The sequence below is a fragment of the Parus major genome, chromosome 27 (assembly GCF_001522545.3).
Source record: "Parus major isolate Abel chromosome 27, Parus_major1.1, whole genome shotgun sequence".
Classification (NCBI taxonomy): Eukaryota; Metazoa; Chordata; class Aves; order Passeriformes; family Paridae; genus Parus; species Parus major.
The window spans coordinates 172910-184871 of record NC_031796.1 but is presented as its reverse complement, the minus strand read 5'-3'; the positions used below and the strand labels follow the sequence as shown (position 1 = coordinate 184871).

At 54.6% G+C, this 11962-nt stretch overlaps 1 protein-coding gene across 1 annotated transcript in view; it reads right to left on the bottom strand.

Annotated features, from left to right (window-relative positions):
- Positions 1–9231, bottom strand: part of ACE (angiotensin I converting enzyme) — a 16952-nt gene extending 7721 nt beyond the window's left edge. Inside the window, exons 1-11 of the mRNA XM_015651422.3 lie at positions 8775–9231; positions 5990–6157; positions 4611–4698; positions 4231–4374; positions 3799–3990; positions 3557–3654; positions 2874–3046; positions 2364–2587; positions 833–977; positions 439–537; positions 130–252 (exon numbers count right to left, since the gene is read on the bottom strand). Of these exons, the coding sequence (XP_015506908.1) occupies positions 130–252; positions 439–537; positions 833–977; positions 2364–2587; positions 2874–3046; positions 3557–3654; positions 3799–3990; positions 4231–4374; positions 4611–4698; positions 5990–6157; positions 8775–8984 (1664 nt within the window). The 5' untranslated portion in view covers positions 8985–9231. The remainder of the gene's footprint in view (positions 1–129; positions 253–438; positions 538–832; positions 978–2363; positions 2588–2873; positions 3047–3556; positions 3655–3798; positions 3991–4230; positions 4375–4610; positions 4699–5989; positions 6158–8774) is intronic.
- Positions 9232–11962: the final 2731 nt, after the last annotated feature.

Genomic DNA, 11962 nt, shown 5'->3' with positions numbered 1-11962 from the left:
CGGGTTCTAGACCGGGTTCTAGATCGGGTTCTAGACCGGGTTCTAGACCGGGTTCCCTCCTTCCCTCCCCATCATATTCTATGTACTCATCTACCCATGATGATTTTCCTCACCCTCCTCTGTTCCCACCTGAGTTTGGCTCCAGCCTCTTTGGACCTGTAGATGTCACAGGTGTGCAAGGAACCTTTGTGGTTGGCTGCCTCGCACAGGGCCTTGTGAAACTGGAACTGGAGGATGAAGCTCACAAAGTACCTGCCAAGGAAGCCCATGAAAGTTAGAACTGGGGACAAGGGGAAGCAGACAAGTCTAAGAGCTCAACCTCACCATTTGTGGTCCCAAGTGTTGGGAGATCTCTATGTCTACAAGTCCCTGCCCACAGAGGTGATCCCCCACCCACTGCACCCCAAACCTTGGTCCCCTTGCCTACACTTCCTCTACCTGATGTAAGGAGTGTTCCCCGGGATGTGGTACTTTGCTCCAGGGTCAAAGTTGCTTTCATTCCTTGGAACGGGAGCACAGATACCCTGGTATTTGGTTCTGTGGACAACAGAAAACAACAGCCTGAGCATAGGAATAATAAGGGATCAGAAGAATCTAGTCAAAGAATGGGAAGGCTTGGCACAGTGCTGAAGAAATACACACAATTAGAGCATGATTCCATATATATCCATCCATCCATCCTATTCTACACACCCACCCATCTATCCATTGTTCTTGCAACCATCTCTGTGACTACTTTTACAGTTTTTCTTTCCTTTCTGCTTTCTTGCCTCCCTTCCTTGCACATCCCCAGCTTCCACACCCCCACACACCTTTGGTGACTGTTCCCTACCTCAGATACCACCAGTCGTAGTTGTAACGGCTTGGCGGCGTGTGGCCACTGAACACATTCCAGCGCCACTGGTCGATGAGGTAGCCAAAGGGCAGGAAGGCAATCTTCTCCAGGGCCATTTTCAGCAGGTAGTTGATATTGCTCTCTGCATGAAACAGAGCCTGAACCAGGCTGGAAAGGAGTCTGCATAGACAGCACTACAGGCACCGGAATTTTAGTGGGCAAGAGGGTGGGCAGATCCGGATGAGAAATGGGGACAGCATTTCAACATGCAGCCTTGCTTCTAGAGAAGGCTGTGTAGGACACAGGAGGTTTCTGTAGATACTGGGGCAACATGTGTCTGTTACTGAGTGGGGACAGTGATAGTGAAAATTGTGGTGTCCCCTTACCCTTAGCCCAGCTCTCAAAGTTAAAAGGTCTCTGGTGAGTGCAATTCTTCACACTTCCAACCCGGGGCCTCAAGGTGAGGGGGTTTGGGGGAGTTTGGTCTGCAGTCACACCATTGCAAAGGCTCTGATGGTTTAGATTCAGAACCAGAGTAAACTCTAGGACAGTCACCACCGCATCATGAGTAGCAAAGGGAATGGTGACATCTGTTTTTTCCTCAAGGAAATTTGGGGAATGAAGTTTGGAGAAAGACCTGCTGGAGATGCAGCTGAAGCTGTGGGGTCAGAGAGTAGTTGGCAGCACTGCCCTGATGGGCTATTGGCTGCCATCACTATGATGGCCTGGCTGCCAAGGGCTGGCAAGTCAGGTAGCAATGGCTTGAGGCAGAGACCATCTGCTTCATTGTATTTATGCAGCACTGGCCCAATGCTCTTGGCTGTTGTGATGTCTTTCTTGTCATAAAACGTATTTAATGACACAGCAGGAGGATCCCAGGACTGTCCCTCCTCCTCCAAGCAGCCGCCTGGGGCAGGTCTGGGAGTGCTCAATTTCCTTTGCTACCATCTGCTTTGATGTGTTGGCTGAGGGATGTCAGGTGGGAGGATGAGGCTCTTGACAAGCTGGGCAGTGCCTACAGCGACAAGTCCTGCCCTGCTGTGCCAGCTGCCAGCTGGACATGTCACCCACTAACAACCCTCGTGACTGTGCATGGAAGTGCTTGATGCCACCTCCACAGAGCCACACCAGGAGCTCCAGAGGTGGATGCTTCTTGGAGAGGGAGGGAGGAATGCTGGAAAGGTCAAAGCCAATGAAGCACAAAAATGTTATTTTCCAGTTTGGGCTCTGTTGGTGAAGGGAAAGAGACAGACAAGCTCTAGAGAACATCCCTCCTGCCTCAGGAGTGAAGAGTCTAGAGCCAAGAAGGGCTCTACATGGACCCATGGAAACAAGAAAGGGTTGTGCATAGACCCATGGAGACAAAAAGTCCTACCTGAACCATGGAGACAAGAGGGACATGGAGATGAGAAGGGATTGTGGCAGCTCTGGGCTGTATTGCCAGACTGCAACCCACTCTGGCATGTCTCAAACCCTGCCCAGTGCCACAGACAGTGTCAGTGCCCTCCAGGTCACCCAGCTGTCATACCTTCATCCTCAGCAGCACTGCTGAGGAGACCAATTTTCTTGAGGTGGCTGGGAGTGGAGACAGAGAGGGACAGGACATCGCCGATGGCCTCATGGAAGCCAGGATTGGCCCCACTGCGGAAGGACACGGGCTGGTCCTTGTATTGCAGGTAGTACTGGATGTGGCCCATCTCATGGTGCACTGTGAACAGCTGCTCCATGGTCACTGATGTGCATTGCTTGATCCTGCCGTGTGAAAACAGCATTGCCTGAGCCAAGTGACGGACCCTGGCTGCCTGTACACTCCCTTGACAGGAAGGACGCCCCACAGTCCCAGAGAGGTTGGCAACACCCCGCAGGGTAAGGGAAAGTGGAGGGGAAGACAGGGTAGCATTGCCAGTGCAGATCTCACCTCAGAAAGCGACATATTGGGCTGCATGGCCAGGCTAGGGGTATCCAAAAGGGTGATCCTCAAGGGGGATAGGGGAGGGTCTCGCCCTGTAGCCCTGAGTCCTTGCATGTCCCCACAGACCTGAAGTCCTTGCGGTTGTAGAAGTCCCAGGCTGAGGCATGACACACCACCTCCCGCCCATCTGTCGGCTTTTCCAGCATGGACTTCTTCCAGAATTCAGTGGGCATCTCCAGAAGCCCCAGGGAGGTGAAGAACTCCTCCGAGACTCGGAACATGTGGGTGGCATTCCAACCCTGGTGGGCAGCAGGCAGTGGGTTATGGCTGAGGAAGGGGCTGCCTGTGCCCTGGGCATTGCCTCCAGTGGTCCCCCAGCACTGTGGGAAGGAGGCGAGTTGCTCCCAGGGACTGACGTCCTGCCCCTCTCTCTGTGATGGGGAGGCCCAGCCCCAGAACTGGTGTGAACATCCTTAAAAAGCACCAAGCAGTGGTGCTGAGCTCAGCAAGGGCAGAAGGGAGCAGGACTGATACCCAAGACTTGCTTGGAGCTGTGTGATGGTGTGAATGCAGCAACTGGCAGCAGTCCCAGTGCACTGCCCACTTTTGTCCACCTGCTGCCTCCTTGGTCATCGCCAGAGATGGAGTAAAATAATTTCTTTGTCCCTTCCCCTCCCAAACTTGGGTTTTCTGCTGTCCACTCTAAAAGTATGAGAAATTACTCCATGAGGTCAATGTCATGGGCCAGCCTTGGCAATACCCTCTGCTTTTTCTCCCTGGTCCCCTCAATGAGTCCCTCAGCCCATCACCTGCTGCACCATGCTGCTCGTGACATCAAGGTTAGGCTTCTCAGGGTAGGGGATCATCAGGTCATAGATGTTGTTCCACTGCTGAGCCCACATATTCCCTGAGAAGAGAAAATAGCTAGAGTAGAGCTGGTGGCAGGTCAGAAGAGAAACACAGAGATTTCTGGGACCTCTCTGGCCTTGTGTGTGCCCCTCTGACACCACCAGCACCCCTGGGCACAGGCTGGGGGAGTCTCATCTCTTACCCAGGAGGTGAGCAGGGATGGGACCCTTCAGGTTGATGTATTTGGGCCCATAGTGATCATACAGCTTCCTCCGGACAAAGGCATGCAGGTTGAGGTAGAGTGGCTCCAGCTGGGTGTAGATGCGCTCCAGGTCCTTCTCAAAGGAGTCTGAGTCATACCAGGAGCGCCAGTAGCTGCCTGTGTCATTGAATCCTACCAGGGACACAGGGAAGACCTCTGTCTCCAGACCCCGATGGCTGCCCCCACTACCCATCCCCAAAAGGTGGGAGCAGGGACTAGCAGCAGGACTTTTCCCCCTTCCCCAGAGTGCTGGTACTTGGGAAATAGAAGTTGGATGCCTGGCTGCATGTGGGGTGGGGAGAGCAGTAGGGCATCCCAGTGTCCCAGTCCCCATTTCCACCCCTGTTCCCTGGGGATCTGCACGATTTGTACCATCCATCATGTAGGCGTCATTGCTCAGCTTCACGAACTCCTCGTACTTGGGGCGCAGCGGGTTCCCCGCAGCGTTGTGCCACCCCTCCCAGGCGTACAGCAGCTTCTTGTAGCTGCGAGAGGTGGCCATGATGTCCGAGAGGTCTGGGACAAAGGGGACAGGTAGAACATAAGAAAGCAGCCGGGGAGGGAGGCATATGCCACAGCTCTGCTGAGGTGCCACCACCACCACACCAGACCCAAGTGCCCATCCTCACACTGGGACAATCCTGATTAGTAAGAGTAGCATATGCCAGCCCCAACCCACTAAGGATGTGGGGACAAAGTCATGGCTATGGGATGCTCAGCAGCTGGCAGGATCAAGGGGACAGGGACCATACCTGGCTCCAGATCCCAGCAGGTGCCATTGGGCAGGCACACCTTGGCCGTGGAGTAGATTTTGTCCATGTCACTCAGGATGGTGTTATACTGTAGGAAAGGAAAGGATGTTGAGGCTGCAAGGGGACAGGAACAGCCCTTCATGAAGGATCTACAGGCTCCCCAGCTCTGGAGTGTGTGTGTCCAGATGGATGTGGGGAAGGATTTGTGTGTTTATCCAGCACAGTTTTGGTGAGACAAGTGTGTTATCACTCAGGGTTTTGGCATGGTGGGAGCAGGGAGGCTCTTTGGGACAGACTATCCTTGCACAGCCAGGCTTCAGAGAGGGGCTGTTTATAAAGCTGTTTGTCAGTGGGGCCGCAGCACAGGCTGTTTATCTAAATGGCTTTAAAAAATAGGAGAAGAAAAGCAGGAGGATGAGGGGGATTTATTTCTGTGAACTTCAACAACAGCAAACAATAGCAACAGGAGGTTTCCTGGAACATGCCTGGGAAGCCCATTCCCAGGGAAGGAAATTCCTCTGCCCCGTCCCTCTCTCCACTCCCATTCCTCTGCTCCGGCTGTGCAGAGGGGATGGAGATGGGGACAATGGTGGCTGTGGGATAGAGCTGCCCAGAGATGGGTGAGACATGAGTGATGTGCAGGGAGGAGACACGATGTTGTCTGTTATTTGGGAGAAGGCAGGGATGGGTTTCCTGGAAGGAACCGTGGCCGACAGTTCTCCGGAAGGGATTGCATCACTAGACTTTGCCAGGGTTTTGCTGAGAATGGCTGTCAGGGAGCTGTGGTTCAGGATGGAAGGGCCTGTCCCTGTGCTCATGTAGAGCAGAGTGGCTGCCAGCCTCAGTCTGGGCAATATTTTCATTCATGGAAATCAAAATTCAGGTAAACTGCCTTAAAAGCTCAAGAGTGTGATGGGGAAGACTCAGGATGTCCTGATGTCCCTAGTATAGAACTGTGTCACCAAGGCACAGCATTCATTGTCTGACGGGGGGACCCAGGAGCCAGGCAGCTGCATCAGCCCTTCTTTTCAGGGGGCTGCATACCTGATGAGCCCAGAGGGGTTGAGACAGCTGGCTCCAGCCATGGGCACAGCCTGGCTGGTCTCCAGGTGATGCCCAAGACTGCTCTGTGTAAGCAGGAAATCTCCGGTTCCTACTGGGATAGCTCCAAGATAAGGTTAGGGCTGGCTAATAGGGCCAGAAGGCATCCCACATCCCCTGAAGATAGCACCCCATCTTCTCAATTATTGTGTAGAGGCCTCTGACACCCTCCAAAATGCAACAGGTCAGCAGCAGAGTCTGGATGCTTGCGAAAAATCCCTCTAAGGCATTTCACAGCACCCCAGACATACTCAGGGCTTTGCCATCACCTTACCTACCTGCTCTCTCATCTCCAGGGGCAGGTTGGAGGGTCCCAAGGTCTGAATGGATCCAATGATTTTCCTCAGCTGGGGGTCACTGAAGTTATTCCACTTGTCACCATAGAGTTCCTTGGCTTTCTTCCCCCATAACTCTGTGAAGTTCTGCTCCTCCAGTGATGCCTTGACCTTCATGGTGAGAGGGGACACGGGGGCTCAGGACCAGCCCTTGGACATGCCACCACCCAGGCAATGCTTTGGGGGCCAGAGGCAAAATCATGAGGGCTTGTGGGAGTCAGAGGTGACAGGACATGGGGTGACAGGCAGGGCTGTCCCCAGTCCATGGCACCCATGGATAGAAACAGCAGCTTCCATCTGGCACAACAGTGTCTGCAGCTCCTGCTCACCTGTGGAGCTCCTGATGAGCACCCACGAGGATGGTCTGTGAGGGTGTCTTGGGGGGAGCTCCAGGGTCTGATATGGGATGGGAATGCTGGGATTGGGTGTCCAGGCCATGTGGTCAGGGTGTCTGGGTGCTCCTAGGTTGACTTTGACATCTGCTGGTCCCTGGTTTTGGAAGGAGCTCTGAGATCTGGCTTAATTTTATTTCTATTCCTGCTGCTTCTCACTTTCACAGAAGCTCAAGAGATAACTATAGAAGTGTCACATTCACCTTTCTCCTTCCTGTATGTCCTCACTGTGTCTGTGCACTTCTGTTTCTATGTTTCTCAATCAGCTACCTGCACCCTGTGACCTGTAAATGACACATCTGGGGTTCACCCATTTGCTCTGAGTCCCCAGTTTGGGGTGTCTCACTGCCACCCAACTCCAGCCAGCCTGTCTCCTTTCCTGGGCCCATGGGCCCATGGGCTGGCAGTAAGCTGCTGGCACTATGGGGTGTTATTTAGGCAGCTGCAGCTATGGCTGCAGTTTTGGGATGGGGTGCATTGCAGGTGGTTGTATCCCAGCCTGATACAGTGTCAGCTGTAATTTTGGGAAGCTCTGATCTTTTAAGAGTGTCCTGGCCCAGTACAGGTGGAGTGAGATGGTGCAGAGTGCCTGGTGAGTGTCCATTTGCCATCCTGGTGTGATTTATGGAGCTCATTAGCTGTGACTTGTGGCATTTTTAGCCTGGCTCCAACACGCCTGGTTTGTTTTATTTTAATCTTCACATTCCCTCAGCAGGCAGCAGGAAGGAAGGGAGTTGTGGTGTGGCAGAGTTGGAGGCTGCCCAGGGCAGATACCCATGCAGCTGTGGGACACGGGGGTGGGAATGACAAAAGTGCCAGGTGCCCCTGGCTACCCAGCACTGCTCCCACCGCCTCCCTTGGACATCCCAGTGCCCACAGCATCACTGGTATCATCTGGCCCCAGTCCCTCAACATGCCAGGACATGCCAGCCCCACAGACACCCTGCTCTTGCATCACCCCTCTAAACAGGAGATGCCTTTACCCCTTCCCAGACCCCATGCAGAGCTGGAGGAAGCAGAGTTCAGTTGTGTTTTGTCTTCTCCTTGAACAGGCATCTGTGCTTAGTCAGGCAAATTGTACCCTAAACTCTCCTGACAGCTCCAGTGGAGTGAGTTGAGGCCAGTGCTGCTGCCTGAGACCCCCTTGCCGTGGCCATGCCCACCAGTCCTGGCCCTTCACCCCCACGCCTGGGATCTCTCTCTGGAGGGGATGCCCCTGCAGGGGGCTCAGATGCCCCTTGACACCCACAGCCTCAAAGACTCCCTACCAAAACCTCCACCCCATCCCTCCCTGCTTGTGGGTGCACAGTGAAGACTCAGGATGCAGCTCAGGACACTGGGACTGTCTTGGCCCAGGCATCTGCAGTAGTTCTGCACCCAAACATGAGCAGTCCCCAAGCCCCACTGCCAGCCTCTTGCCCAGAATCCCATCCTGGCGGGATCTGTAGGGTTCAGGGCAATGTGTGGCAACTCCTGTGCGATTCTGGGATCGCTGAACACACTGTGGTCATGTAGGGGCTGCACTGCCCCTTGTGCACCCTCAGCCATCTGACTGGCAGATGTACCCCAAACTGCGTGCAGTGACTTGTCCGTGACACCGCGCTGGGGCCACCGGCAGCTCCTCGAGCACTGCTGGGGCCAGGGAACCACCGCAGCCTGCCCAGGCACTACCATCCCCTGGCCTAGGCTGGGCTGCAGCTCACCCGACCAAGAGCAGACCCGGGGTTGCTCCAGCTCCCTGCTCCACTAAATACAACCCAGACACTAGCAAACCCCTGGGAAGACACACACGTGCCTGTGCGATGCACACAGAGCTGCTCCACGCGTGTACTTGGGCTGATGTCTATTCCCTATAGCCTGGGGTGCTTTCCCACCACTGACCCAGTCCCCGTGGGCTGGGGACACAGGGACAAGAGGTGGCAGTCTCAGTCCTAATGCCACCCAGCTGCTTGTGCACTTTGGGCTTCTGCTGTCTGCCCCAAACTAAAACCCTCAGCACTGGGATGTGGTGACACCAGGCAGGGACGGGGACAATTGACACCTGGCCCAGTTCTGCAAAGGGGGAAAGTAGAAGGTGCTGGGTGGAGGGAATCACCCCTAAAAATAACCCTGGGACTAGAGCTGTCATTCCTGGGCAGAGTCTCCACCAATTTGGGGCAAAACCCTGTGGCTCCTGGACTACAAGTCCCAGCCCTGGTTTGCCACTCCGAGATGCTGAGACAGGAGCCCGCAGGGAGAAAGGGAACCACACCAAGTGTCTCCACCGTGACCCAGCCCCCCAGTCCCCATTGCTGGGGACGCCCCCGTGGTGGCATCGCCCCTGTCCCGCCACCCACCTGCAGAGCAGCATTTTCCGCCGTCAGGTTGGTGGTGTAATTCCAGCTGGCCGAGACGCTCTCGAAGAAGACGAGCTCGGCCGTGCTGTTGTAGTCTCTGGCGAAGCTGGTGGCCCCTTCCTCGGTGGGTTCATGCTGGGGGGGCTCGAGGCCGGGCTGAAGGGCACCTGCCAGGCTCAGCCCGAGCAGCAGCCCCAGCGCCGCGGGCATCGCGGCGGGAGCGCTGCACGGAGGGGGCCCCGCTCGGTGCCTTCCGAGACAGCTTTGCCTCCGCTGCCGGCTGCTTATAAGCCAGCAGCTTTCGCGCAAACCCTGCCCACCGAGCCTGCCTTCCCTCGCAGATAAGACCGGAGTATTCAGCTCTCCCTTCGGCGGCTCCAAGGCTTGCGGGAAGGAGCGGGGAGCGAGCGCTGCCTTGGTGTGCAAAGTCCTTTTGGCTCCTGGCACTGCCGGGAGGGAAAGGGAAGGGGCTGACACAGGAGGGAGGGAAGGAGATGGAGGAGAATCCAGGGAAAGGCAGAAAAAAGAGAAGGCTAGGGTGGATGGGCTGGGCGATGTGGAGCTCCATTCCTGCAGGGTCCCAGACCCCTCCCGACTTGGCGCAGGTGCCTCCAGCTCAGCTGGTCCTTAGCAGGACATCTCCAACGTGCTGCCCCCCGGCAACGCCCCGGCCACCTGTGCTGGGCCACAAGGGCAAGCACAGCAGGAAAACTGCTCCTGTGGGACACGGCCAAGGTCTGTCTCACGCTGCTTCCTGCCAAAGTGACCCCCTTCCCAGCATAACCTCATTTTTCAAGAAAACACAGTATTTCTCCTGGCCATGAAGGAAATAACATCAGATTACAACAAGTGTTTTGGACTTGGAAGAATTAGGCTGATGACAAATGAGTAACAAAAAGTTCCTTCAAAATGAAAACCAGACCCATGTTGGTGGGCTTGATAATTCCTTTGTTTTGTTTTGTTTTCTGTTTAATCAACTAAATCCCTTTTCCCCAGGGCCTGGCCTCAGCCCTGGGAATGGTGCCTGTGCTGAACTTAGGCCCTGGGCTGACTGACCTCATTACTCCTTGTTGGAGCAACCACCCCCATAGGCACACAGTGAACACGTGCCAAGAAAGAGCTTTTTTTGGGGGGGGGGAAGAGGGAAATCCTCTGGACACCATCATGGCTACTTGGAGTGAGTCAGTGGGGTGACTCTATGGGGACAGCGTGGCCACTCAAAAAGGGACAGGTTCTCCTGTCAGCACTGGGGACCCTATGGGGTGTGCACAGCCATTTCAAAAAAAAAAAGAATTGACTTAGAAGACTGCTATCCTCTGATGTCTATTAAACCTCACTCCAAAAATCCCAACTTCACACCCTGTTCTAGCACCCTCCACCTGCATAGGCTGATGTGGGCACATGAAAACCCTTCATCCCCCCGACCCCAAGCCCATGGGGGAGTCCCCATGGGGGTAGTGCAACAGCACCACCGAGCCTGGACATCATAGAGCTGGAGGCAAAGTCAGCATCTGCCTTCAGCCCCCCTTGCTGACCCCTTTCCCTAGCCACAGTTCTCTGAAAAGTCCAGTTTACTGGGAACTTGGAAAAAAATGGTTGGTTTGGGTCCAGTTTGGCTGGACACCAAGCGCCAGTGAATGGAGATTTCCTGCCCCGCTCCAGTCTCCGTTCCCAGCTGCGCCAGGGAGGGGTTTTCCCAGCTCCAGGTCATGGTGCAGCCTCTGGCACCAGTGGGAGTTTCAGGAGAGCAGTGAGGCTGAAACAGTCTGTACAACTTCTGGTATACAGAACTCCCAGCATATGAGGCCATTAATAATAATGATGATAATTATATATATATATATATATATATATATAATAATAGTAATGAGGCCTTTTCCAAGGCTGATGTGCCCAATGGATGATCCTGCAGGACAAGGGTAGCGCTCCATCCTTTAACACAAAAGCATCTGCTGAGGTTGGTGCAAGAGGGGCTGCTGCTGCTGCTGCTGGACTTTGTGCAGGAAAAGAAGTTCCTCTCAAAGGCTGCATCTCCAAAGATGCCCATGGCTCTGTCACCCTATCCTACAAACCTCCAGCTGCATCAGGCAGAAAAATATCCCACATGAAGGAGAGCACTGGCGGGTTATGTGGCTGTTGGGCCAGGAAGGCAGGTGAGATGTTTGCAAGCTGTCAGATGTTTGTTGCGACTTTTGTGCTGCCCCAAATCCATGCCATGCTCCAGCACCCACCAAGGATGGGTTCAGAGTCACCTGTGGGCGTTCTGTGGAGCAGCAGGACCAGTCCCTACTCCCCTTGCCCCTCTCAGGGGTGCTGCGGTGGGTGATGGACATCCATCTGCTTCCAGCCTGCAGGCTACCCGGCACTGCCAGCACCACAGACCAGAGGGGCAGGAGATACTGAAGAATGTGAAAAATGCGTTGCCACGGAGACGGATGCGGAATTGCTCACAGGGGATGTGGGCTGGGGGACGCTGGGTGAGACGTGATGTGCCCGGCAGCTGCCCTGGGCCAGAGGATGCTTCCCATCGGTTTGCATTGCCATCACCACTCCGTGGAGACTTTGTCCTCCCCCTCCCTGGGGCACGTGGGGGTGGACACGTGTGCAATGGCCGGGTTGTCACCACAGTGCATCGGTGGTGACCCCGAGCTGGGGCCTCACACGTGAAGGAGCATGGCTCGTTCTCAGCATTTTGGGTCAGTTCCTTGGCTTGCCAGACCTACAAAATCTCCCTGCCCACAGTCAGCAGTGCTGGAAGGGGCACTCACTGGCACAGCCCAGAATTCCCAAAGGAGTTTTGACAGTAAATATTTCTTAGGGGAGCTGCAAGGTGGCTGTGATGGTGGTGTGCTGGGAGATGGTGAACAGGTGTGGTGGAGCAAAGGAGCAGGAATTTGGGGATGGCCCTGGTGCTGGCTGGAAATATTTGGTGATTTATGTGGGTATATCCCAGCCCTAAGGCCCCTAAAGCTTGGGATGTTCAAGCTTATTTTCCCCTCCTTTTATTATAAACCACATTTTTGGCTTCTCCATCCCACAGTTTCTCAAAGGTTTCAAGGTTGCTTCATAATTTCTACCTGATCCATCTCTCTAGAGAGCTAAGGAGCTTCTGGAGGTGAGAGAGAGGATTCCCTTTTGAAGAGAAATCATTCCTTCCTTATTTGAACCCCAAAAGAGCTTTTTTTTTG